Below are 27,777 nucleotides of genomic sequence, written 5' to 3'. Positions count from 1 at the left end.
TGATTTTTAGTCCAACAACAGACGTCGAGTCGAGAGCACACACACTCCGAGAGCAGTGCGCGCATGTCAGCCGAGTTTCGTATTCGAGTCGAGTCGAGGCACCACATGGCGTATACGTGTTGCGGGGCATTCCAACGGGTGCACTGAGTCCATTATGGTCACTGGTCGAATAGAAATCCGCGTCCGAGCTCTGTAACCAGACCAGATGTGTCACTCCTACAACTGCCCGAGTCTTTGCCCGATCAGAATGTGAACAACCATCTCCGCATCTAGGACAAATTCAATGTAAGCGGAGTGATTGAGTGGGGAGTGCTTAAAAAATAAATATTTATTCCATCTGTGATTTATGTGGCTCCATATAAAAAAAAAAAACCAAAGAGATAACAACAAAGAGATACAATGAATACCATTGACTTTATCCTATAAAATGTTTAAGATAAACAAAATAAAAAGAGATTATAAATGACAAAAACATCCACAAGTATTCAATGTAATACAATTGAATAACTGAAATATAAATTCAAGACAACGCCGTAAAAAGAACAAAAAGAATCCTAAAACACGCAAATCAAATAAATTGAAATCGAATCAAGCATTTGACATATTTAAATTTCATGCAGAAACAAACCACGTCTGACATTCGAGTTGGAATACTCCGGAATTCAGGGGCGAATTAGAAAAGTTTAATTTTTTGCTTCAATTTCCCACGGGCACGGGATGCACGTTAAAACAGTTTTGATGGGTGCCTGGGGCTTTTATTCCCCTTCCTGTTCATATTTTGCTCACCGTTTGTCAACGCCATTTCCTCTCCACGTAGAACAGGAAGTACAGATGGTCAGAGGCCTCTCGATTGTCTGTTTGATTTGCATACTGCTACCTGTCTCAGCTTCTATATATAGGAAAAGCAAACAAAAAATATAACACGAAGAATCAATCTTCAGCTTCAAACAAAAACAATAAAGAAGAGCTATTTTTGAGCGGAGAAGTTTTCGATAATTTTCTAATAGGCTGATTTAACGGACGCTACACACAAAACTGAATGCTAAAAAATGCATGGAAAGATTTCATGAACACCTTAAACGCATTGTCGAAGTCCTGACACTCTCCGTAAGGGTGTTCAAAAAATAAATGAAAATATTTACCGCAAAACAAAGAAAATTATCTGACCAGATGCCTGCGGCCCCAACCTCCCTGTGGGCCGTATGAGGCGCTTGTGAAAAGTAACAGTTTGTTTGTTGATTGGCCGGGACTCGGATACAGGGACTCGGAGTCGGCCTGGTCTAGTCGGGTCGGGGACTGGCTAGGGTATGATCGCCCGATTTGGCCCCCTAATTTGCCTGACGCTTTTATTGTTTGTCCATGAACATGGCGTCATTATCTTTTGTATTTGTATTCTTTCGTTTGGTTCGTTTTTTCTCTCTACGTCCACGTTTGTTTGCACGCACTTTTACCGTGTTTACTCGGCCGTAACATAAACTAATTGAAACATTCTTTTGGACAACACAGCCACTGGCCGTATACTTATTATAAAGCTCGGGGCGTGTCACGTTTGTAGCAATCATTGCGGCGCCATTCATTGGGAGCCCACTCACGTGCACTTGCAGTGCACTTTCCTTGGTTTGGCTTTTACCGTTACCTTTCACCTTAACTTTCACCTCTGTTTCGTACTGAGATTCTGCTGGGGCTCTGCTGTCATTGGGCACTTGGTGTCGACGTTGGCGGCACTCAATGCCAGCCGTGAAGCCACCAACTGAAACAACAAGGCGGTCTCCCAGTAGTCCTCATCCGTCATACTTGCAGCCCCGAACCAAATGCGGTGGAGACGCGCGGAATGACTGACGGAATGAGTGACTGAGTGAGTGAGTGCCCTGGGCGGCAACTTGTTTACCTGCCTGTGTTTTAATGAAATGCAAATGCAAACACAAGTAGTAGTATGCACAGTGGGACGGATACCATTGAAATGTGCACGCAATTGTTGACATATGAATTTCAAAGATTTAGTGTCCTTCAATCTAAGAATACTCCATATGATCACAAAGTTATAGATACATATATTTACTAATTAGAAAAAGAATATCCAAGCGTATATGTTACGAAAGATCGATCGAGAAACGGTATATTGTTAAAAATATGATCACAATGGGTTTTTGCACAAACAAATACTCTCTTTTCCATTCCACGTGCACGCATATGCGAGACCAGAGTAAATGGATGAAAAACCTCCCACAGTGCGCTCACATGAAGGTAATTTTTCTTGGCAATGCCTGTAATGGCACTTAGCCGTAATAGGGTTACTGTTATTGCCAGGGAGCCGCATTCATTTTGTTTCTGTCCCTGATTTGCTACGCAAACACTTCAATATCCGTGACAGCTGACAATTTGCTGCAAATGCACATTGCAATGCAATTAGATTTAATAAATTTCCAAGCCGCATTTTGCCATGAAAAGTCTGCCCCATTAAATGTGTATTTATCATAATTTTATTCATGTTAGACTCGATTTTTATGTGCAGGATGTTCTTGAGTGTTAGACCATCCTCTCCATCCTACCGCATAAATAAATTGGTAAGAAATTTTCTTTACGACGAGGTTGCGGGCGTTCCCTTCCGCCTTTCTGGCAACCGGATGTATTTCCCATCGACGCCATAAAAACTGATTTGTGCATAATTTCAAAAACTCCAGAGATTGACAGTCCAAAGTGCTCTGGATTTTGATTTAAAACTCATTTTATGCATACATCAGGTTTATGGCACGGCATTAAACTAAATACTCGACATCGAAGGAGCCGAAGGTGTGGGAGGAGCCAATTGAACGTGACAAACTTATGAAAAGTGCTCAAACATGTCCACTTAATGCGGTTTATAATATGCTGGGAAATCGAAAGCTAAAGCATAATAAATGGGACAAGGAGTGTAATAGTCTTAAGGGAATTTAAGACTCACGAAAGGCAGGAGCTACTATATATACATATATCTTATTATATGGTATTTATATATATCAGCTGTGCATTTCCATATAGACCACTAGTACAGACGTTTAGACACCATTGGCTTTGAGTTGGACAAAGAAGCATACGTTCTGCTTCTTCATTTAATTGTCTCTTAATTTGCATTCAAATGGACAAGTTTTAATTTACTTAAGAGTTTATTGCCTTTTAGGAAAGTATGGTCTTAAAGTAAACTAAGAGCTTATACAAAATTGTACTCCTAGTTAGATAATTATTTATATTTGTGCTTAGACATCTTCTTTCCGAAGTAAATTACGAGTGCAAATCGTTCTTACAATGGATTTAAATGCATTCTCAAACGATTCCAGTATTTTTAATTGCAACACATTCTTAAATAATCCATTTCGACAGTCAAAGAATCAAGTTTCTAAAAATACATCAAAATACGCGTATCCTCAATTTACTTTCCTTGAAAATTTTTCCAATTCACTTATTTCATTAACTTGATTCATCGAAAAGTGAGTTGGGAAACTTCCCCGAAATGGTAATCAACTTGCATTGATTGCTCTTTTTAGTCTGGTCCGGATTCCGCTTCATCTTCATTTCCAGCTTCGGATTGCAAGGACCCTGAATCCCTGGCCAAAAGCAACGACAACTCTTTGGTAACATATCACTCAACGCAACTTTTCACCGAAGCCCCATCCCCCTCAGCAACGGCATCGGCCTCAGCGCCGACCGACCCCTGCGAAAATGAATAACTTGTGAATTTCTTTGAAAATGACTCGCACAAAGCGAAAAAGAACGTATACGAGTAGAAGGAAGTTTCCTTTTGCCGCTCGTTTGACATGCAGAAAAGGTCGCAGGGCAGCGCACAACACTTGAATTTAATTAAAACAGATTTTGGCTTGTAAACTTTTAAGCTACACAAGCTCCTCCGGATAGCTGCAGTCAGCTGGTTAAGGAGTATCCGAAAGACAACCCGAAGGGATATCTTTAAATACACATTATGAGGCTTAATCAAAATTCATTTGCAACTTGTCGGAGACGAAAGTTTGGTCAGACGGCTGCTATAATCATTGGCTGTTTATACACACTCGAACTCCCTTTGATTTATGCTGATTTCTCAATTTTGTTTTTCCTTCTGCTGGTTTTTCCGACGCGACTCGGGCTGTCCCGACTGGTCTGGCGTTTTCATTAATTTATTACGGCCAACGGCAACTGATTTCACTTTAATTCAATTTATTTTCCAATACACAACAACAACAGCCACAAGATATAGTATTTATTTCATGCACACGATTCCGATGTCGACAACAGCCCAAGGCCATGTCAGGACAAAGTCACTTAACCGCTTATCTCCCCGGATTCATCGTCGAAACTAAGCCAAATCTGGCCGAGATGGAGGGGCTTTCTGCTGTATGCTGGAGGTCTGTGTCTGGGTCTGGGTCCGTGTCGAGTCGTCACGCATTCGAATTGTATGAACGACAAATTCATTATAATTTTGCCCCAGAGGAGCAGGAGCAGGAACTGCTCCCTTAACGAATCCTCCACGGCTCTGGGATCTCTCTGAGTGCGTGCGTGCCATGACATACGCCAAGCGAATTTCCACTCCGCTTGTGGCTTCTGTACTGGTAGAACACTCACAGATATTACCCCCCACACATCACACATACTGAGGTGCTTGCTGATCCAATATGAAATCGGTTTAAATGCGCCCCAATGTGTCGTTCCTGGATTATGATTGCGAATGCTTATGGCTGCCAGCGAGGGTTGATCCGAATTCAATGTTTACATTTCGAGTGCGCCATATATGTATGTTTATTTCGTAAGAGTGTAAGGAAAATGTAGAGAAGAGAATAAACAGCTGTGAAGAAGACTACCTTGTATCCAAAAAGTTCTGCAATTCCAGATATTCCATTCTATCCTTTAAGCAAATAGAATATAAACTATAGTCAAACGCTTGCACAATTATTTAAACATATACAGATCAGATCGTGCATACAAAAATATGTGTGCAAGTCTCCAGAATAATAGTTTTTGTATGAATGAGCAAGCAAAGGAAGAGAAAAATGCCTCTCCTTTCATGCACACACAATGTGCCTTTGGCCATGGCCAACAAAAAATTCGTTATGCAGCACCAGAAAATCACTGAAAAATGGTGCTCTAAATTTTCGTCTTAGTCTGCTCTTTTTTAAAGAAAAAAGTTGAATAAAACCCCCAGTTACTTGTTCATGTGTGTAAATGGGAGCATTTTGGGCCCTGTCATTTTTATGGCCCTTTAAGTTTATGTCGATTAATTTTCGGTTGAAAGGCGAATCTCGAGAGTGCGGCCAAGCGTGGCCAAGACGATGAACGTTTTGTAGGTGTCGAAAAGCAGCATTAAAAGCCTTTCTGCGGTCTTGACAGCGGTTATTGAGTTTATTAATTACTTAATCATTTTAGACTATTGAATTTGAAAGCGTTAGAAGGGCATGGCTGATCACCTGAATTTATGGGCAGCATTTAAAATGTTATGTAGTCAGGTAATGATTTCTTCAAGGAACACACAAAATTATCTCTGCACAGTCTATTTAAATGGATTGACTAATAATTTTCCTGGAAAGTGTGTTTAATAATGCTGGCAATAATCTTGTTTATGTAGTCATAAAAATTGGCTTTTATTTTTTATTTTATGATTTTTACAATTTTAGTGTTTAGATTTTGACTGTTGAGAAGATTTTTTGGGAACCTTTATGTTGTATTCCCGGTCGAGGGTGCGCTCCAGGACATCTTTGCTTATCTGCTGATAAGGGTTCAGGCACGCCTTGACCATCTTTTCGCAGACATCCTCCACAAAGTTATCCGCCATTTTGGCAAACAGATCCAAAGCGTGATCATCCATTGAGGACATTGGGTCGATGGCTTTAACAAATTTAAGAAGGTTCTCCTTGCTGACAATCTGCGAAAAAAATTCGTTTTATTATCATTTAATAATAAGTACACGCTACTCACATCGCTTCCGATTTCGCATAATTCGTCACGGGCACTGAGGTCATCGCCGGTGTCATCGCTGGATAGTTCGACGATCACATCCTCTGGCTCATAAGAGTCGACGCTCTCGTCAGAGGAGTAAATGTCGTCCATGTTTCAATGAATTAATTACAGGTTATCGTCCATGTTAACTGATTAGGGAGAGCAACAGCTAGAACTAGTTGGAAATTATAAGGGCCTCGAAGTGAAATTGATACATCTGGAGCCATAGCATACTTATTGGGGCATACCTTTCCTTAGACTTAAAAACTTTCTTTTGGTGCGTTGGCTTTCTCAATTTTTTTTCCTCTGGCAGTACCATAAATAAAAGTTGTAAATCGCGCTCTCCGCACCTGAATGGCAGGTCCGCATTGTTGCCGCAGTTTCCCTTTTCCGCTGCGGCTTTTCCTTTGGCCTTTCCCGCTACTTCACTTGGTCGTGAATTGCGCTTTTGATTTATGTCCTGTTCCTGTTCTTCGTTTCACATGCTTCTCTTGCAAATAAATATCAAAAAGCAACAAATTGTGGCCCTGCTATAAACGACCTCTGCTTAAGCCTCAGAATCTAGCAGACGGTGACGACGGCGACGACGACGACGATGTCGCACTTGGAGCTTAATTTTATGCCAGACCTAGTTCGGGGGCAAGGCCAACACGTGCCCAGGTGTCCTGCCAGCATATTATGCTGTTTGTTCTTTTCGCACAAGCCAATGAACAGTGGGAAAAACAACGAACATTTTGGATACAATATTTGTGATTTGAAATATAAGAATCAAAGTAAGAAGCAAATGCAAAGAATGTTTAAAGATCTATAAATGAACTAAAGGAAAGCTGTAACCTAGTATTTATCCATCCGTATCTAATCTAAAACTACAATTTTCTTGAAACGGTTTCACCTGGAAGTTTTTAACAGAGTTCTACAGTTTTCCTAAACGATTAATTTTCTCCTAGAACACCAAGACCCCGAGGACATACTATGGACTGTTTAAGTGAACCCAGTTTGTATGAAAATTTGTATTCTAATCTCTTTATTGTTTCACCCATAGTAACATATTTTATTACTGTCTAAAATTGTTTGCCGTTTTATTTTGTTTCGCATTGCATACTTCGGAGATGCTTCTGGGTGTCCTCGGCTTAATAAAGTCGTCTACTTAAAGCCAACGACAATGACTTTGTGCGTATGTCGCTAGTCAGATGTAGGGACGGAGGAAGACGATGTGGACGCCCCTTTGGCCATGTGTCACACATCCGCATCCGGTGTTGGCATTGGCATTAGGCCGACCGTCCCCCTGCCGCGGTTCCACCCTGGCGTCTGTCGTTTGCCGTTTCCGGCATGCGACTCTTTTATATCGTAGGTTTTATTTGCTCTGTGCACTCTTCTGCCACTGCCACTGCCATAGCCACAGCCATTTTTGCCTGAATTTTTGTTTCATATTTTGGTCTGTGGTCTTTTTTTCTTAGCACAAAAAGTAAAAAGCATTTGCTTTAAGTGTTCCAAGTGCCATAAATTGCACTTTGTCAGGCCTTTAATCGCTCAAGGCCCCCAATCAGACAGCCATTGTGACTATTTTGAATAGAATCCTGTCCGGTTGAAAGAGGTTAACTTCCTCTAGGAAGCATGACTAGCACATGGAGAGTATGTATGTGTTGGAACGTATGTAGAATTAGTCACTTGTGCGGTGCTGACTTTAGTTTTTGGTCAACCCTTTTGAGCTTGGAGCATGGATAGTGGGTTCCCTATAGAAAACTATGGCATATCGTGAACGAATTTTAAATTTTCATGAAATCAAGTATTTTTTCAGTACAAAATGATTGCTATAGTATTTCAGGCCTTATCAAAATTGTAATTATCATTTTTATAATCATAATTAATTTATACCAAAATCACTTTAGTGGTTTGTCTTTCATACTTCCATTCCACTCTTTGCAAAGAACAAGCTTTGGAATAAACTTTTTAACAGTGTTCCAGCTTTTGCTCTCCAAAAGTTTTTCACACACCCACATAATCGTACGAGTATCATATGGACAAAGAGGCCATGAATGTTTCACCCACTTTCTTTTTATGAAGTGCTAATTTGCTGTCGTTGTTGGTATATAAAAAATGATGGCCTAAGTTGCCAAAATGTTTGAATTAATCACACAGTTGTCAAAATTATTCAAATGTCTTTTATGCCAGAATGTGAATATGAATGTGGGTGTACAGACATGAATAGTTAATACCAGTGCCATGGCATTTCCGGTCCTGTGGCTCAGGCTGCCTCCTACCGACTGGCTGACTGTCTGTCTCTCTGTTGGTATGTTCCCGCCCCAGCTTTATATATTGCATGGGTGTAATAAAGCTAATGAGTTTCTGCCATGTCTGGCCCAGTCTCAGTCCTGAACCCGGACCTGGGACCCAGACAGAGCCTAATTCCCAGTCGGTGGCAACATGCACTCGCATTTGCAGGCTTGCTGCCATTAAGAATGGTTTTATTTTACATGATTATGGCATTTTGCTGTTATGTATTTTACATATGAATAATGTATGCCTCGTATTCAGGATCGGAATCAGAATCACAATCCGAGACAGAGTCACAGTCCCACAATTCTCATTTTAAACTTTTGCCACACGCTGTAGCTGGGGGCTAAATTGTATACGTATACGCCTCGTGTCTGCCATTGAAATTGATTTAAATCGGAAGAAAGACACTCTCTTGAAACACACACAATTTAACAGAACTTCAATCTGCATCAGATTCGCATTAATGTTTCGTAAATGCAAAGAAGCAACGCATTTAAATTTTTTTTTTTATTTAAGTTTTTTAATTACACTTAACGGTCGCCGAGAACGGTGGCAAACCGGAATGGAAACGAGGTAGAGGAAAAGGAGCAGAAATCCTTTAATAGTCGTGGCGCCATTTCGTCGGCAGCATCGTCGCTTAATCCTTTCGCGGCATATTTTCCAACGCGTCCCGCGACTTAATGAGGCGCATTTCCATGCCGAGCACGCGGCTTTCCCTCTCATCCTGCCACAGCTACGGCCAAAGCCAAACAATGAGTATCCTTTGCCGGAAAATGTGACTCTTAGCCAACATATACACGCACACGTCCATTGCCCTTATGTGTTGCAGTTGGCAGTACTCAGGCCGGAGATACTTTTAGTTGGTTTACAGGTTGCTAATACCCACATTTGTGAGGCAAGGGCATTCGACAAAATGTCGAGAATCCTCGCTTTTGGCTTAAATTTAATTTGCAAACAGGAAATTAATTTTTATTGATTCTAAACAGTAAACAGTGTTAATAACCATTTGAGGAGGTATGTGATAATCACAGAATAATCTACTAGAATCTTTGAGGAATTTGGTAAATTGAAACATTGCCAAATATTTTATTTAAAAGAAAAAGAACATTTTATTGGGTATATGGTATGGCCCTTTATTTAAAATCAGGATAACAACTTTAGCCTTTAAATACTTTAACTTTAAATAACAAATAACTTAATTTCCAAACAAAGGTTTCAACATCAAACTAAATGCCCTCGGCACTTTAAAACATTAAACAGATATTTCAACGTTCTTCCTCTACAGATATTTGAAATGCAGCCAAAAGTGGGAAATATTTTAATGAAAATTAATTCGATGATTGAATTGAAATTCTCTTCTTTTTTCATAACAATTCAAATTTGATTCTGAGTGAATTTATGGAAACCTTTCCTTCGAGCTAAATGCAGGGAATATTCATGGCTATTTCTGTTGGTAAATTGAGCGACTTGACTGGTTGCAAATAAAGCACGGACTGCAGTCTTGTATCTTCATCTCTGGCAGGGCTAATAAGAAGTTTACCGCCGGTCCTAGCCTGAATCATTTGTTTGCCTTGCTTTCCTGCCTGACGTTGCCTTCAGTAATGTTCATGCTCCGGCTGTTGCTGTTGTTTTACTTTTAATGTAATTTCATCGTTATACATGTCATGGGAAAGGTTAGGCTTGCAGTTGAGAGGTTTGCCTGGAAATAAATAGAGGAAAGAAAGCTTAAACAGACCTCATTGGTTTTACCTGCACAGTGCAACAGGAAGAGTGGAATCTAATTTCATTTCGCTTGACTTTTAGTTTGACATTTCGATCAAAAGGGAAAGGAGGTCAGGATGCAGTTAGTGAAAATAGATGAGAGGTGAATGGAATCAACCGGAAGCTGGTCGCAAAACTTGTGGCCACGAAGCAGCCAATTCAGGTGCTCAAAGGCCAATGAAGTGCTAACACCTAAAAATGCCAAAAGCGGTTCTGCTGCCAACTGTCGCATCCGGTGTGATTGTTGGCTCTATTGCGATGCCGAGTCCCCAAGCTAAAATCGATATCAGGGCAACAAAATGCAAAACTAAAATCCATCGGAAGAACGAAGGGTAGCAAAGTGACGTACCGGAAATCGGCGGTTCAGCACAATCCCCAATCCCAATGCCGATCCCCCAGTTCCCAGTGGCTGAGGTGCCGGAAAGGCGTGTCGATGCGTTCCGGTGTCGCGAGTGGCGTGTCGCATATCGCTGGCATATATGGCTGCTACCCGCCATATTGGTTATGCAATTTGATTCCAATCTCTTTTAACCGCGCACTCACTCAACTCACTCTCAATGTTATTTGTTTTCTACTCGCAGATGGTCATTGGCTCACGTGATGTGATTTGAATAGAGGTCCCGGCTAAGTGCAACAAGCTGCAATTGGCAATTTGCGTGTTGTGCGGCTTGCTTTGATGGATTTGCTCCAATTGGACCTCAGTCGGTATTAAAAATAAGGCCACTTTTCGATTGAATGCAGCAGAGCCAGCAGCAGAATCAGCCCCCGCATAAACCAACAGCACGTGCAACATCTGCAGCAGCAGCAGAAACAACGGAGGCAGCAACCGCAACAAGAACAACATGTTGACAACACACCATTTGCATCATCTGCACCATCATCGAGGCAGCACCGCCGTGGAATTGGATAAGATCACGAATCTAAATACGGTGAGTGTTGGAGTTGGAGTCCAGGAAACTGGAAACTGGATCTGGAAACTTCTCTCTAAGGAACTGGTTTATGTTGAAATGGATTTTACATCAAAGATATTGTTTTGAACTTTATTTAAAATACCCTTTGGCAACGCGCTTTTATAGTATGTTTCTCTATAATCAAGTGAATTCTATTTCAAATGTTGATTCCCATCGAAAATCAGGAGACTTTGAGGAGTACCGTAATCCTTTTCCCTAAAGTTACCTGTAGGAAGGTATTGCATTCCCTCCGGCTGTAGGCTTAGCTGATTTCAGCAGAATGAATTTAAACATGGCCAACTGGCAATGGGATAGTAAAAGCTGTGACAGGTCTGAGAAATATCTGCCATTTTTCCAAGCAAGTGCGTGGCAGCATCCGCAGAGGAATAATAACAAGATTAAGGGACAACATACATAAGAAAACAAATCCATAATTTCGATATCCCGACCATATGATACCCTCCTCGAGGGTGCATTACGCTTCAGCAAAAACAGTACCAACATTAACACAGAGACTTTCAATTGAAATCAATCTTAATCTGCAACCAACGAAAGTTACTCTAGCTCTCAGAGTCGACCCCTTCACTCTACGTTTCCAGAGTATAACAAGCATCCGTCATGCATACGAAGGAAGCTGGCTCACAAAGAACAGATGGGGCTTAACAGATGATGAGTGTTATTGAAAGGATTGCAGGGGTAAGAAAATGAAAAGCACCCAACCCTCCCAGTGCCATTTAAAACGAGGCGCTCTTGACCATACACAAAAGTTGTCTAGCTGGAAAATGAAAAATGTGGCTGTGAAAAACGAGAGGGCAGTGGGAAGCTCAACGAGTGGACTGGCAGCGAAAAGGAAAATGTGAAACACGTTTATTGCCATTCATTATATTCTCGCGAGCTGTTGCGCAAAGTAATGAAGCACTTTTATATGAGGCAGCTCCTCTTTCACGCCCATACCCACACCCACACCCACACCACTCAAGCCACTGCCAACATGTTTTTGCTTTTCAAAAACCCAGGACGAAAGGGGAACGTGAGAGAGCCCAGAGTGACGAGCGCTGCTGGCAGTGTGGCTGTTAAGAAAAATCGCTGGCTGTCTTGGCCTAGAGTGGAAATAATAATTTTTGGAATGGCCAATGCAGTTTACCATGGTCTAGTGGGAGGTGGGCAGTGCGTGTGTCCGTGCGTCCGTGCGTGCCATAGGAACTACAACCAATTTTCATTAAATGAGCTCTCTCTGTGCCGCCAATACATCTTCATTAATTTTGAAATAATGTATGGCATGTTTGTGCAGACATTTGGTCGACTCTTCTGTCTTTTTTCGGGGATGGCAGCCAGACCACAATAATAACTGAAAACTTGTACTTAACTTTAGCGGCGAACATTTGTCTCATCCTAAGGGCAAATGAATGTGGGCTTCCCCTTTCTGGAAGGAAGGGGAGCCACAGAACAGGCTAGAAGGCCTTCCGCAAACAAAGGATCGTGTTCAAGGTCCACACGCACACATTAACATTCGTGACTTTTGTTGGTCCGGGTCATGTCACTCTCAATATAGTGGAAAGGTATCCGCTAAGCTGCTCCCCCTGCCTGATTGTCAGTCAGCTTGATTGATAATGTAAACTGAGCAGGACACCCCCACTAGCCATCCGCCATGCGCCACTCCAACCAATCTCATCATCGTTATCCCCGGCTATTGAGTGCGTATCCGTCCACTCGTCTCTGAACAGAGGCAGGGAACTAAGATTCGGTCTTGGGTCTAGGCGAACATCTTATCGATTTTGCGGCTTACAAGTTCTTGCTATCACTCACGCAAATGCCCCAAATGGCCAATGAAATTGTTACTTTGATAGGAGTTGGCCCGGGAAATGGAAATGGACTGCGAAATAATAAGAAGATGGGAATCAAATGTTTTCGAATAAGGCGCTATTGCCTTTGATTATTTTCAAGTAGGAAACATTTTGAAAGACATTAGCTATTATTCCAAGAACTTGGATATACAAGATAATACACGGACGACATCTGTACATTTTGAAAGACATTAGCTATTATTCCAAGAACTTGGATATACAAGATAATACACGGACGACATCTGTACATACACATGCTAAAAAAAGTTAAAGGTTTAATTATTTCAGATTTGGAAGAAATTTAGATTTGCTCCAAAGAAATGAGTTCGCTTTTTTCCTTAGCTGGTGCAACAATTTGATTTTTGTAGCAAATACTTGCAAGAACTTAAAGGGATTTGAAAATAATTTCCACTGTCATTCGATTACTCTGAGGCAGGACCCCAAAGTCCTGTGTGTGATCCGACCATAACAGTTGGCCCAATCCAAATTGCTTTCTGCGGCAGCGAGAGTCTAGGTAGGTGGTGCCCCCCTGTTAACGCCACCGTTTTACCACATGAGATCCAATGGTTGTTCGGTACACTTCTCTTCTTTTATTGTTGTTTCTTTCCCCCCACTAGAATGTGGCTAGTAGAATGAGGGAAGTGTACCAACTAGAATGTGGCCAGTAGAATGCCATAGGTGTTTTGCCTGGCGATTGCTGCCAGACACAGTTGACCATTCGATATTGGCCATGTGGGTGGGACAGCTGCAGCATTGTGTTGTATTGTTGCTAGCTGCCCCATGTTGCATTCAGGCTGCCTTAGAGCTGCTACAACCGATTTCGAAACGCTGTAACGAACCTTTGTGGTGCCCTTGAAGAGGGTATTGTGAATTTTTCAAGATGATTGGAATGGTGTGAGGCAGGCTCGTACTGCCATAAGAGCCGTGCTTCGGCAAGGGTATCTTGTGCTTCGGCTAGCCTCCAGTGTTTGTTCGACTTTGAGGGGGTTTTGGGTAATGGGGACTTGGGTTCTGCTGCCAGCTGCCGGCTGCCTGTCGACTGTTGAATGGACAGTTGGCTAGTTGGCTGCTTCCTGGGGTCTCCTGCCAGTTCGATTGTAATTATTCTACAGTTCAACTTGTTGGTTCGCTGCCTAATGCGTTTTGCCATTGCACTTTGTTAGTTCTAGCCCCTGTCCCTGTACTGGGGAATGCTCTCCCAGTCTCTGTCTCCGTCTCTGTGTGTGAGTGAGTGTATCTGTGAGTGTCTGTGGGTGTCCCTGGACATTCACAGTTGGGCGATGTGAAAAGCGCATTAGCAACAAGCCGTTATCAAAGTTTTTGCAGCTCGTGTTGCAAATGGTGCGTGTTATTTATTAACTGGAATGGAATATCAGCTGGGCGTGGCACATCTGCTGGCCCTGTGCAGACTAAGAAGGACTCTCATAATCTAAGCTGCCACTTTTCATTTGCATTTACGCAACGCTGTCTATTACAGAGTTTCATTTGGACCGGACCATGTCCCTAAAAATGGAAAAAGTGTCTAAATAATAATCTATACCGTGAGCTGAGACATTTATAACACTAATGTGAGAATTAGGAATATAAAGCCAGAGTTTTGTTATCATATACATACATATGTATGTATTCTCATATTCTCAGACTAGTCTCATGTTTATGCGACGCACTGTAATCGTTCTGGCCATTGTCACATTGCTGTTTTGGCTCTGGGCAAAATGCATTCTTCAATGTGCGAGCATCCAAAGGACTCTCTCTCTCTCTCTGTCTTATACATACTGACATGTGGACATGCCCACACAATCACTTCGTTACAAACGCTGTCTGTTTTTGTCTCTGTCGGCTCCTCTCTTTTGTATTGCAATTTTAATTTCCGCTTTCACTTTGTCTAGATTCAGTTTTACTCGTCGTCGTTTTCTTTTGTGTATTTGTGTGTTAGCTTTCTCCCTCCCCCTCTCTGGGGCAAAGATGAGTACGCGTACGAGTACGAGTATAAGTATGAGTATGAACATGAGTATGAGGACTGACATCCCATCTCATCTCATATCATTTCCCCGAACACAAACCGCTGGGGGCTGTCTTTGTCTTGGCATTGTGGCATTTGCGTTTTTGCTGATTTACACTTTCTTTTGGTGGCAGGGAGCGGGAGTGAGTTTTCCCTGCCACAGCCAGCACGTAGCACATGGATTGTGGCATGTGGCATGTGGCACGTAGCACGCATGCAGCTCCGGAGCTTTTTGTTGCAGGCGCAGCAATCAAGCGCCGGCAGCTGTTTTTCAATTTTCCGACTCAACTGTTGACGCAAAAGTAGTTCAAAGTGGTTCCATGGAATATACTACTCGTACAACCAGATGAAAAAGAATAATTCATGAATATGCATGTGCCCCGTCCACGCTGCCCCATCATTATACACACACGAGCACGAGTAGTATGTACCTTCATTACGGGGATGTACATCTTTTGTGGCACACATTTCAGCTGACGGTTCCATTAAGGCCACGGCACGGCGCTTATTACTGGACAGCGAGAAACCAAATAACGCGGCAGAAAAACGCTGTGGGAATTGAATTTCCCTCGGACTTATATGAATGGCAGCCATATGTTCTCTTAGGTGTATGTCCAAAGGTGTGTTTTTGTGGAACGAGCCAGGTAATTTCAGAAATTTTTTGGGGTCTTTTATACCCAGTGCTGGGGAAGACGCGGGTATGTTATATTTTTGGTAAACGTCAAGCCGATCATTTACCCACTAACAAATGGTATTCTCTTTGAGGATGGAGCTATAGTCTGCCTATATACATAGCTGTAGTCATGATCCAAAGAATGTTAAATTTAGATTACAGAAAACAATCTCTTCGGGGAAGTTGCCGAGTACCAGGTACCTGATGGTCGCATTACGAACTATCGCCTTCTTACAGGTTTTGTGCTCTGGTTTAGCACTGCTCGTTGGGCGCACTCTGGTGTCCCTTTTTATGCCGGGACCAAAGACGACAAGCGTTTACATCTGGGATTTGCATGTGCTGCATGAACTTTTTGCAATTCTGGTTTCCCCAACTCGGTTTTGGTTGTGTCTTTATCTCAGCCGAGATTTGAGCGTCATATAAAATTTATGCGTGTGGCTTTTATGTACTTACTCCTATGTATATTGAGGTGTTTGTGCGTGTGTGTTTGTGGCTGGCTTTACTAGTGTTATATGTTTTATGAGCCAGTGGTCCTCAGTGGCCTTGGCTCTCAGGTGGCTGAAAAAAAAACCAAATAATTAGGACAGACAACAGAGACAAACATCACTGCTGGGACTCCTTGAGCCAGGGCTTATTAAAGTTGTGGATGAAATATGGCAAAGATTCCTTTTGCAGAGGACTTTATTGGAATTATAAGAGAAGTCCTTCATTAGGTGGAATGAAGCTTCACTAATGTCCTCCATTACCAAACCCTCCACTGGCTCTGAGATTAACTTTTTCATTGAGTTTACTGGAATAGACTCTCCTCAACATAAACTTACAATATAGCCGCATTTCGTCTGTCAATATTGAACAAGTTCAAATCGGATCCACCCAAAAATCCTGCCCCACTGAAAAAACAATCAATCCAATAAATTTTGCCGCATAGGCAACAGCTGATGGTGGAAAAGTTTTGCCTATGCCCATGCTTTGGGAATGATTACAAAGCCATGGCCCCGCCCATAAGATCCGCCCCAGCTTAGAAAAGTTTTGAGGAAATATCGTACTGGCAGCACTTTCAATAAGCAATTTGGTTAAGTGCTGCCTCTGACACTGCCTCTGGCTCCGGATGCGGCTCCAGATCTGGCTCCGGCACTGTCACGGCACGGCCCATCCTCCTTCTTTCGGCATTGTCAAGCCAATGCCATCAATATGACTAATCATGCATATATTTCATAAAGCTGTAAATCCTCTCAATCTCCCAATCCTCCCTTCCAGAAATCGCACACAGCTGTTGGCCCCAAATTCAGTCAAGCCACAGAATTCACTTTGCATTCGCAGTGTGGGCGTTTCAGGCGTTCGAGGATTATTAAAATTACGCATACGCCGAGTTTTAAATGAAGTGCCCGACCAGATATAGAGAGGAGGTGGGCCGTACTGCTACGTGGAAAATGAGGTTGCCAGAGTCAACCATTAATATTTAAACGTGCTGCTTAAAATATATGTGGGCGTGGCACGCACACACGTGCGGGTGTGTGTGTTTGGGGGGGGAGGTTGGCGTTGGATTTGTGTGAGTAATGCGGAAAATTGACTGACCTAAAATTAACTTGGCGGAGGTAGCAAAAGAAAATTTAATTAAAATAGAGCTGCCATAGGAAATACTGTTGCTGATTGATAAACTCGGATAAACTACAGCTTGAAAAAAGGATAATGCTTAGAAAAGTTGATCTGAAACTGAAAAATATCCCAAACATAAACATTTCCCATTACAAGGAACAAATATTCCATACCAGACCCTATCAACATTTCGCAAGTACTCAAAATTTGTTTAAAGACAAGCCAATACCCTTAGTTAGTGCCCAGAGTACAGTCTGTAGTCAATAATAATTGACTTAATACACTTTTCAGCAACAGCTCTACCCTTCTCATACAGATCCATGAGAAGGCTAACCAACCCTAGGAGCCGTAAAAGGGAGCCATAATAATCCTTGCTTTGCCGGGCATTTTAATTTTTATGAGCCCGACTTGGCCGCAGGCAAAGGCAAAGGAATTAAGGCTCGATTGCCCGATTCATTTGCCGCCTCCGTTTCGGCAATGAGCCGTAAAAAGGGCAGCAACAAAAACGACAGCAAAAGCACCAGCAGCAGCCGCCGCTTCAGTTTTATCTGGCTGGGAAAAGTCCCAGAAATTTTCTTTGGCTGAACGAGCAGCCGGGGCCGGGGCCTGAACAAATAGGCTACTGCCTGCGGTTGTGCAAAAGAGGGTTCCCGGAGCCTGTTGGCTCTGCATAAATTAAAATATGTAATGTGTTATATGCTTGGTCTAATAGAGAGCTTTGGCATAAATTAAGCATCAGTTGGCTGTCGTTGACCCTGGCTCTATGGCTAGATGGCTTTATATACTGATGATATATACTGACTGGTGTACTTTCAGCTCATCGTGGAGATCAACAGCCATGTGGCACTGTTTCGCGATATGCTGATACACGTGGGGCAGGCCAAGGATTGCCCCGAGCTGCGCGAGAAGATACGCAAGCTGCGTCGCACCTGCGTGGAGGCATTCAAGCACACCGCCCAGATACTCCTGCCGCAGGTCAAGAGGTAAGCACATACCATCTGCCACCACGCATCCTCCTATCTAAACAGCATTTGGGTACACTCAAGGGATCGCATTAACATAAACATAAACAGAAACGTGTGTGTGACATTTTAGGACCTTCCTTTCCATTTCCTTTTCCGTTTCGGTCTCTCCATCTGTATGTGAGTGTTTTATGGAAATGTATGCAAATCTAATTGCAGTCAAATTTACTAGAGAGCCCAAAGAATGATGGATGAAGAGTGCTGTGGGTGCTGCGGGTACTGCGGGCGAAAAGGATAACATAAATAACAATTTGTTGGACTCGGATTGAAGCCAAGCCTCCCGGTATGCTCTCGAAATGAGTTAGTGGCTGACTTTGAAATTTAATTTCAAAATGCTGCATAATTTATCAGCTGTTTCCTCTATAGAGAGACGGGAGAGCAGTGTGGGGCAGGACCCTCCCCTTGCTGAACAGCAAAAGTTAAGCCGCTTCGGAAGAGTACAATGTTTGGTAATTTTTTCATTAAAACCCATGAAAGAAAATATGTGCGATTGCAGACATGAAAAGTATTGTGTGAAGAAAAAAGTTGTCCAGCAAGTGAGCAGTCGTATTAGCTACCACCGATGCAGCTCCCGTTTCGGTTCCGTAGAATTTTCAGTGGTACCGGTCCCCCAGCTCTGGGCTGTCTGTTTACCGACTTCAATTTATTGATTTATGCCCTGGCTGAAGCATAAAATGTTACAAAATTGAAATCCCATGTGTATGCCACACATGTGCCATTATCGCACCCCCAAAACTGACAGAGACAGAGCCAGATCCAGAGCCAGAGAGAGAACTTTTTTTTTAACAAACAACTTGAGGAAAATTGTATATACATAAGATATTTGTAATTTCCGACACACAATCCATAGAACGTGCTGTCCTGTCAGAATGTTGTGTGTCTGTCATATGCTTTTTTGGGGCTAGAACTTTGGAAGCACACCACGGCGGCATGTGACAATGTGATTTATTATCGAGCAGACGCTTTAAATGTCACTCTAGAGTCTAGAGTGAAGAAATGTCAATAAACCGATACGAGCAGTCGCATCAGCATTTCGTCAATATGTATGCTCGTAGGCAAAAGTGCAGGACCCCAAGGAAATGGCAAAGAATGAAAGCAAAAGCAAGAGCAAGTCCGGAGGAAACGACAGTTAAATTGATGATTGGCTGGCAGTCAGCCAGAGCAAAAACAGCAGCACAAAAAAGAGATTTCAATTAATTTCTGCTTTATTGACACAAATGAACGACTCCGAAGAGCAGCTTGACTTCTCGTTCTCCTACTTTTTTGGATATCATTGAGCAGGTTCCTTTTTCGAATGGGCGCACATGTCGTATGAGTGACGACAATGAATTAGCGAAGCGACAGAGGCTGCTGCTTCAAGGTTCTCCCCAGCCAGGGCTGAAAGTTAAATTGAAAGTAAAAGTAAAAGTTAAAAAAGCAAAATGTATGCTCCCAAAAATGAACAAAAGGGAGCAGAGCAGATATCGAGTGGAGGAAGCAAAAACTTCAGACGCAACTTGACAATGACACAGCCAAAACTTTCAGACAGTGCTTCGTTGTTTCGTTGTTTGGTTGTTTGGTTGTTTGCTGCTGTTTTGTGTGTTTGTAAACACATGCATCACATACATGCATGTCAGGCAGCCAAAGTCAAAATAAAACTCAAACGAGAGAAGGCACACAACAAGGAAGAGAGACAAAATAACAGAAAGCCAAGAAATACTTTAAGTTGGTAATCTCGCCATATAGAATACTGAATATCCTAGAGGAAGGAAGTATAAAAGGTACTCTCCAAAACAATGCTGGTTGGGAGATCTTGAAATGGAGTGCAGATTTTGGTATGGTTTCCTCCAGTGTACTTCATATATTTTATAAGCACACCGCAAAGTTTGCCTTTATAATAACTAGAACTCCCATTTAGCTCCAACTTGTATGGTTTCCTTAGTCAAACATCATGACAAAGTTGTAATACCTGGTGGACCACACGCTAGCAAATGATTTGGCTTTCCCTTTGAGAGCGCGAAAGACAGACAGAGCAAAAAGCTCGACTCGGCTCGGCTCCGACTACATTGGAAGAGACACTGTGACATTCGCTTTGCTCGAATCATTCCCATTTCCACTTCCACTTCCCCATCCACCTCCAGTTCCATTTCCATTCCCGAGGTTGGAGAGGGTGACAGCACTTTGCCGACTGCCTTAAGTGACTGATAGTTGTTTGCCTGGTTGTTTGTTTGCCCAGCCGTACGTACATATCCTTGGAGGCGACATTCGGTCCATTTCCCGTGTTTGGGTTTGTCTTCCTGTTATCTATCCATCTGTCTATTTGCCTTCGCTTACTTCGCATTTGTTCTGCTGTTTGTCCTGTAGTTATGTCCTGTTGGTAGTTGTTGCTAAATTACTATCGCCATCGCTGCCGTCGCCTTTGTTTTAACTACTGTCTTCGCCTTGGATCTGCTGTTTTGACAGCAAGTTAGTCAACAAAATCGACAGGGTCTGGGCTCTGGGCTCTAAGCAATCCCGTTTGCTGGGCAATGCAACGTCATGTTTGTGTAAGCGCATTTCCTCTGTAAATAATACTCGGACGTCTGCTCGGAGTTCTTAGTACTTGGCATTAGTCTCAGTGTAGTGGTGGCACTCCCACGGCACACAATTGCTTACGGCCTGAGAGAAGAACATAAGACAAGGGGTGTGCCCCTCGGGTCCCCATCAAAGCCAAAGCCAATTTCATAGAATTCGTCGATGGCGTTGGCGTTGTCTGCAACTGCTGCGACCACGGAACAGTGGGACAGAAGCGGGAAAAATGTGCATAAATGTGAGAGATATGAGAAGAAGTGGTGGACCGGATTAAGTTTTGTTAAGAGTACGACAGCAAACCACCTTTTCCTGATATACTTTCTTTTACTCCAATTTCTCCATTCCATAGTTTTTGGGTGTGGTGCTTTGCTGCTCCTTCTGTTGTATTGTTTTATTGTCGCTGTCGGCAAATTCCGTTTATTATTTCGACACTTGATGCCGGTTCCGGGACACCGGATGATGTGCTGTGGTCATGTTAGTGAAAATGACAGAATATTATTGAAAGACTGAGCTCCCGGCACATCGGCACACCACCCCTGGAAGTGGGTCAAGTTTCGAAATTACTAGTAGGTCCGCAGATACGTGACGTAGCTGAAGACTTTCATTTTTAGAAATTTGTTTTCCCTTGGATGTCTGCTGTTGCATGGACAGCATCGTAAATTGCGGCAATTTTAACAACTTTATACAAGCTGCAGTTAATAACTTCGATTGGGCAGACAAACGGCATTGAGATACTTTGATAAAAGCGCTTTATGAACCTCCCCCTGCGTATTTTTGTGTAATTCTCCCCAAATTTCATTGGGTCGTTTCGCTTTGGGTCTAGCATTGGGGAAAAAATAAAAAATATTTTACTGTTATTTGCAATAAATGAATGTAACGTCCGGACTGTAATCAAGACCAGCTGCTGACAATGGTCTGCCCGTACCCGATTTTCCTTCTTTTTTTCCTTCCTCTGTTCTGTTCTATGTCCTTCGCTCTTTGCCTTCATTTTTTCTGGGGGATTTTTGGATGCTTTGCAGATTTCGTTTCGTTGCTTCAACTTATTATTGCGATATTGTTGGCGTTGTTGGTGTTGTTGGTGAAAATGACCCACGTTAATGTCCGCGCACCGCAATCTGCCAGAATAACGAGAGATGCTCCCTTCCACAAAGTAAGAGTGAGATGGAGAAATCATTAAAACATTTGCTCTCTGGCATTTACAGCTTGCAGTTTTTCACAGGAAATCGCTTAGCATTGTTTGATTACATTTTAAGCATATTAAATATCTTAAAAGTGTTTCTTTTTTGTTAGCTTGGTCGAATATATGGTATCGTTTAATATAGCAATGTTTTAATGTTTTTACTATTTAGAAGGAATATGTTGACATTATCCGGAAGATTTTCTTTGTCTGGCATTCCGCATCATTATTTTACCCAGCAAGCGTAATTTTTTTCTTTCGGTGGAACAAGAAGTATTTACTTATTTGTTGAGGAAATTATTAATAATACTAATAGGCTAAGCAGCATTTGTGCTTCCCACGTATAGGAGACTTTTTGTTGAACAAAAGCCGCACTCAAAATAAAGATTGTGCTTAGCCTTCTCCACCACCAATCAAGTTCCGCTTGAGAGCCCAACGAACCCACATCTAAATCGCTTTAAGCTGAATCCTGTACAAAAACTCTCCCACACTTTTAGATGTACGGACCCATACACACGCACACACGCAAAACACATTGGGAAAGATTAATTCGCAATTTATTTGCTTTAATGCCCGCCAGAAGGAGGTCAGAGTCGGAGGCGGAGCCAGAGGACACGGCAACACTTTCAGTGCCGGTGGGGATGGCGGGTAATTCTGGTAAAATATATATTTCTCATTTCCAGCTATGCGGCACCGCCCGCTCCACCTCCACAGAGTTTAGGCAATGCAAAAGTAATTTTCAAATTGAATTTATTCCTGTGTTGCTGTAAATATGTTTATGGCAATTTATATTTGTGACCCATTCACCCCCCCACTTGGACCTGAGTTTTGGATACCTACCCCACTCATAATTGCCCTGTCTGCGTGGCAGTACTGCTCCCAAAACTGGAATTAATGTCAACTAAGCAGCAATTTGCGAACCGACTGTAAATTCCGAGTGTTTTCCAAATGAGTTATGCCGCTCTCTGCCGCTCGTACAATTGCATAAATTATTCAGGAAGGGAAAACTTGAAATTGCTTTCTGGTGTTGATCGTAGATTAGACAAAAGTATAGTGTACTCATCGCCCACTTAAAAATTTCGAAAAATGGAACACTATCCGGGCTATAATTTCTCTAATGATAAATAAATTGGTGGGGAATATTACTATGTCTAAGCTGAATACTTCTTGCTTCAGTAGTTGTCCCCTTATTTATTTTCCACCGCTTAAAAGTCCGAAAGTTGTATAAAACTTTTGCACTCTCGAAAAATGTAATTCCTGCACGAGAACATAAAGTTGAACTGCAGATTAAACAATCGAAAATATCATTTAAAAGTCGAACGGAAATGAATTAGTTTGTCGCCACTTGATGACCCTCGTTCTGAGCTGAGCTCTCACCCACGACATAAAAAATGTCATAAATTCATATAAATTTCATTTTACAATTTTCGCATGCAATTTGGCGTGCCACAAATGTGGCCCACACAATGCGGCATTCCAGTTCTGCAATATCCCACACCCACACACACACACACTCACATACACATACATACATACATACTCGTATATATATATATATATATATATATATATACATATAGCGAAAGAGAATCCTGATGTTCACATTACTTTGCATTGCCATTGTTTTTTTGCAGCGCCATGGCCGATGGCATACTCACCGACAACCCGCACTTGGTGCTAGTGTTCTACATGGCCCAGTTATTCCTACGTGAACTTGTGAAAAGTTATCGTCTCATACAGGTCGTGCCAATGGATATGTCGGGCTATTATGGTAAGTTTAATTCCGCGCCAACGCACGATTTGCCCTACATGGTGGGGCACCCATCTGGGGTGCACTGAGGACTGGTGGGGCTTGTGTTGAGTTTTGGTTGGCAGGAGACATGTTTCAGCTGTCGCCTTGCAGTTGCGGGTCATTGAAAATTTGCTGTTGTTAGCAAATGTCAAAGTCAGACAAGGACCCTGGCACTTGGAGTTGCGTTTGGGGCTACATAATTGGTACAAACTGGGTGCTTTCGTTGCCAATTGGATTCAGTGATGTTGAATGCTTGCGAACATTTGAAATCAGTTTAGCTTACAATTTATCGTATCCCAGTAGCTAGTAAAGGAGCAAGGTTAACTTAATTAGTGACCAAAAACGTGTCTTGAAAGCTTCCCTCAAAGGTACAAACGTTAATTGATAAGTGTTGAATACTGACTGCCATTTCGAAGTTATTGGTATTCGATGTTACTCATGTTTCAATATTGCACTTTTGTAAAAGCTCTTATGCTTAATTTTTCTTTAGTTGGGCTCGATTTTTCCTATGATTTTTCAAGGATGCCTTCACTCATTCAACCGCCCACTCACCAAACAGAAACTCGTAGGAGCACACGTTCAACAATTGTTTGGCAGTGAAGTTGCATTCCACTCGAGTGCGACTCGCTCTGATTGGCATTCTTTGGCCATGTTTAATGTGGACGTGCGAGTGCAAATATGCACTCGAACGTGGACACGGATTCTGACTGATTTGTGTCCGTTCTTACCATGGTAACTCCAATTGTCGGGCAATACAAATGCGAATGGCAAATGCCAATTGCTGATCATACATTTTTAAATTGTAACCGCTGCACTGGTGCCGGATACCCGCTGTCAATACGCAGTGCGAGAGTGCGAATAAATATTTACAGAGTTTCTGCCAGAGTCAGGTTCGGGGCTGTTGGTGCTAGCCCTGTTGGTGCAGCGTATTTATGGCCATCCCCATCAACAAAAAAAATTTCTGCAGTGCCAGGTAAATGCCATCACCGCAGAATAAGCTATAAAAAATTCAAAAATTGAAAACAATTTTGTTCTCTGTTTTTCTTTTGTAATTGCCAACAAAAATATTCACAATATCAGTGGGGAAAAGTCTGCAGGGGGTTGGGTGCCTTTATGTGGGCCTTTAATTATTGCCATGCCAGCAAAAATGCATTGCATTCCAGTGCTTAAGTCGGGCAACGACTGGGGCAACTGTTGGGTATTGCGAGCACTCGCTGATACCTAATAATAGGCTTGAATTATGGAACGAATGAAAAACAGGAGGAAAAATAGGTCGGTCTAACTACCAATCAATCAGTCTTATATTATACATCTTTACGAATGCAATATACACTCGTTTGCTATCAGTACAGGGTACCAAAAGTATCAGGCTATAAAGGCTGCCATTGTCAACTCGTGCATTCAATATATTTGTATTTGATATATGAATATTGCATATACAACAACATGTCTGATCGAATAGAGTAACTAAGTAATTGTTTCGACGATTTTTCATGAAGATTGATATATGATCGGAGAGACTACTGATGGCTGTATATGCAGCAATCAATCAAAGACGAAAAATGGAGAAATGTGTATATTTTGTCGAGTGAAAGTTTAATTCATTGTAATTGAAATATGTAAAGTTATAAAATCTGTACATCTTTATAATCCATCAAATCAAAGTCATAATTGTTTGACCATTAAATTAGCCAAAAGTTGGGGCCAAAATAAGTTTTGAGGGATGAAACAGTCAGTGAAACAAGCATCAAAGAGTACGAATATTTACCCCAAACGGAGAACAAATCTAATGAAGCAACAAACGCAAATAAATAAATGTTAAAAAGGAGGATGAAAAGTAAACCTCAAAGAAAAATGTTTGCATAAAAATGAATGAAACAAATAAATGCGAGTTCTTGTTTGTGGCTGCGGCAAAGCCAAACAAAATAATTCATTTTATTGCATTGCAAAGGAGATTTGTGAATAGAAGCCCGACTTGCGGCATCGTTGCTCTGTTCCGGCTTTGTATTTGTGTGGTGCAGTTGCAAGGAAGCAGGGTAGTGGTAGTGTAGAGCAGGGCAGGGTACGGGTACGGCAACCACTTGACTGTGGGATGCCTCACAGCTTATCACTTTATCCTGATTTATGCCTGCTTTATCGCACCACAGAGAACCGCGCGGGGCCCTCGAACCTGGGGAATGTCATAAGCCAAATATTGTTGTGCAAACAATTTACACCCGACTTCAATGAGGAGGAATTGTGTAGCATCACCAAAGACTCGCAGGACATTGCCGTTCTACTCTCCGAACTGCAGGAGTACATGCCACAACATGAGGCATATTTGGGTGAGTACGCGTATGCGCAGGCTCCCTGTTACTTCTGCTGCTGCTGCTGCTGTTGCACTGCCATCGTCGTGCACTTTGATATTTAGCCAAGGCCCGACGGTAGTGACACTCAGCGGAGACGAGACCGGAGGCCGTTGGGCAAACAAAATTGTATAGCATACAAAAAAGGCCAAAGCGGGGACGTCGACGGCGACGGCGATGGCGACCCAGCCATTAGTGTAAATGTGTTTCTCTGTTTGTGCTGTTGTATTCTGTATTCAGGGACTCACACAGCCTCATTCATTAATCAAACTAAATGCTGGCTACTCTTTCATTTGCTGTTTGCAGAAAGGAACGCAGCCCTGGACACCACTGGACCCTGGCAGGCCAAGAGGCGCCAAAACTATATCTGCAAGAACATGAGCCTACTGTGCTGCGTCTCAAGGCCCAACTATCTCTGAGAGCAGGCCGACAGTGTTTAAGCTCCAGAAATGGTTCCCAAAACACAGCCGCACTCATACTCTACTTATATCAATTACTAAGATAAGACTAAGATATATACCATATAATACTTAACAATAGAACATGTTACAAAAGGATGTACAAACTTCTAGAAGGAGAAGAAACAGAGTCAGAAGAAGTTCCAGAAGTGAGCCAAAAATAAAAAAAGGATCAGAGGAAGGAGTTACCCAATTAGCATTGTACTATAATTAAAGGAAGTGCAAAGGACGCAATGTTTATCTTCGTGTGTATAATCAAAGTTAATTATGCTGCATATACAATATTAATGTAAAACGAATTACAAAAAAAAGATATAGATATATTCATATATAGAGAATTTCAGCTATTAGAGTACAGCAAACATTTATGGAGAATACAATTAGCATATAAAGCCAGTTAAGACTTTTTAGGCCTGTAAATGACAGTCACTGTAAACTTACACACTATTTATCATATACTAAAGTTAGCTAAATACATAAATCATTGAGTTAACATTACGATTAGGCTGAGGCTGAGGTCGGGCAGGACTTGGTGCTGGGAGCAAGGCAGTTAGGTTGTAGTTCCATACGAATATGAATGTAGCCTTCGTAATTAAGTTGAAAGCCTCGGCAGGCAAGTGCTAAAAAAAAGCAATAAAACACAGTGTTGTTAAATCAAACACTGAAACATACTCCTTAGCAAATAGAATTTTATTCGGAATGTCTCTAGGTTTCTGTTTGATCATTTCAGGGTTTTCAAAGCACAGTACCTAAAAAAACAAACAAAAAACAAAAACAACAACAACAAACGAGCAACATGTGACCAATGAAAATATAACTAAACAAACGATGAACAATCCATTTTATTCAAACAAAAATTCATACCATTAAATATAATAAAACACAAATCCCGTGGACAGACATAAATAAGCAAACAATAAATTTCAATCAACAAAGTTTTTGTAAATTGAAATGAAACAAAATTAGGTTCCCGCAAAAGTTCAAAATAATCGCAACACGTTTTTTCAAGTAGTCACAAAATGAAATAATATTATGGGTCAATTAGTAGTGTTTTGTGGAGGACTTACAGCAAAGTTCCTCCGTTTTCCGTTTTCCGTTTTCCATTTTCCATGTATTCGCCATATATGTATTTAAGCTGACTTTCCCGCTTCCCCCATGCAAATGTAACGCATTTATTTTCATTAAACTGACTCGACGAAATGCTGCCTGAAATAATAAAATACAGCAGTCGGTTGCAAATGAATTTATTGCAAGGTCGAAACGAATAATTATGTGTTTATTGTGTGTTCGGTTGCATTGAAAAGGCATTAAAATAGTACCAATTATATTTTGTTTTGCAAATTAAAATATGCTTTTAAAGACCGGATAAACT

The 27,777-nt window shown here is 41.8% G+C and overlaps 2 protein-coding genes across 2 annotated transcripts; one reads left to right on the top strand and one right to left on the bottom strand.

Moving 5' to 3' along the window:
• On the top strand, window positions 1-27,479 carry LOC108161388. The gene is made up of 6 exons (XM_017295637.2): window positions 1-285; window positions 10,578-10,925; window positions 17,878-18,044; window positions 23,445-23,581; window positions 25,750-25,926; window positions 26,254-27,479. Exons 2-6 carry the CDS (start codon window positions 10,839-10,841, stop codon window positions 26,364-26,366), a joined length of 681 nt encoding a protein of 226 aa, XP_017151126.1. The 5' UTR covers window positions 1-285; window positions 10,578-10,838; the 3' UTR covers window positions 26,367-27,479.
• LOC108161389 lies at window positions 5,578-6,084 on the bottom strand. Its single transcript, XM_017295638.2, has 2 exons — window positions 5,938-6,084; window positions 5,578-5,884 (listed from the first exon to the last, which is right to left on the bottom strand). The coding sequence occupies exons 1-2, from the start codon at window positions 6,067-6,069 to the stop codon at window positions 5,633-5,635; spliced, it is 384 nt and encodes a 127-aa protein (XP_017151127.1). The 5' UTR covers window positions 6,070-6,084; the 3' UTR covers window positions 5,578-5,632.
• Window positions 27,480-27,777: the final 298 nt, after the last annotated feature.

Source organism: Drosophila miranda, chromosome 4 (assembly GCF_003369915.1).
Source record: "Drosophila miranda strain MSH22 chromosome 4, D.miranda_PacBio2.1, whole genome shotgun sequence".
NCBI lineage: Eukaryota > Metazoa > Arthropoda > Insecta > Diptera > Drosophilidae > Drosophila > Drosophila miranda.
The sequence above is the reverse complement of the archived record's forward strand: the minus strand, read 5'-3'. Positions and strand labels throughout refer to the sequence as shown.

Excerpts from the sequence above, each read along its gene's own strand:
- LOC108161389 (XM_017295638.2), bottom strand. The coding sequence starts at position 6,069 with ATGGACGACATTTACTCCTCTGACGAGAGCGTCGACTCTTATGAGCCA. Across the intron at positions 5,885-5,937 it reads TATGCGAAATCGGAAGCGAT|ATTGTCAGCAAGGAGAACCT; the intron begins GTGAGTAGCGTG and ends TTTTTTTCGCAG.
- LOC108161388 (XM_017295637.2), top strand. The coding sequence starts at position 10,839 with ATGTTGACAACACACCATTTGCATCATCTGCACCATCATCGAGGCAGC. Across the intron at positions 23,582-25,749 it reads GGATATGTCGGGCTATTATG|AGAACCGCGCGGGGCCCTCG; the intron begins GTAAGTTTAATT and ends ATCGCACCACAG. Across the intron at positions 25,927-26,253 it reads ACAACATGAGGCATATTTGG|AAAGGAACGCAGCCCTGGAC; the intron begins GTGAGTACGCGT and ends TGCTGTTTGCAG.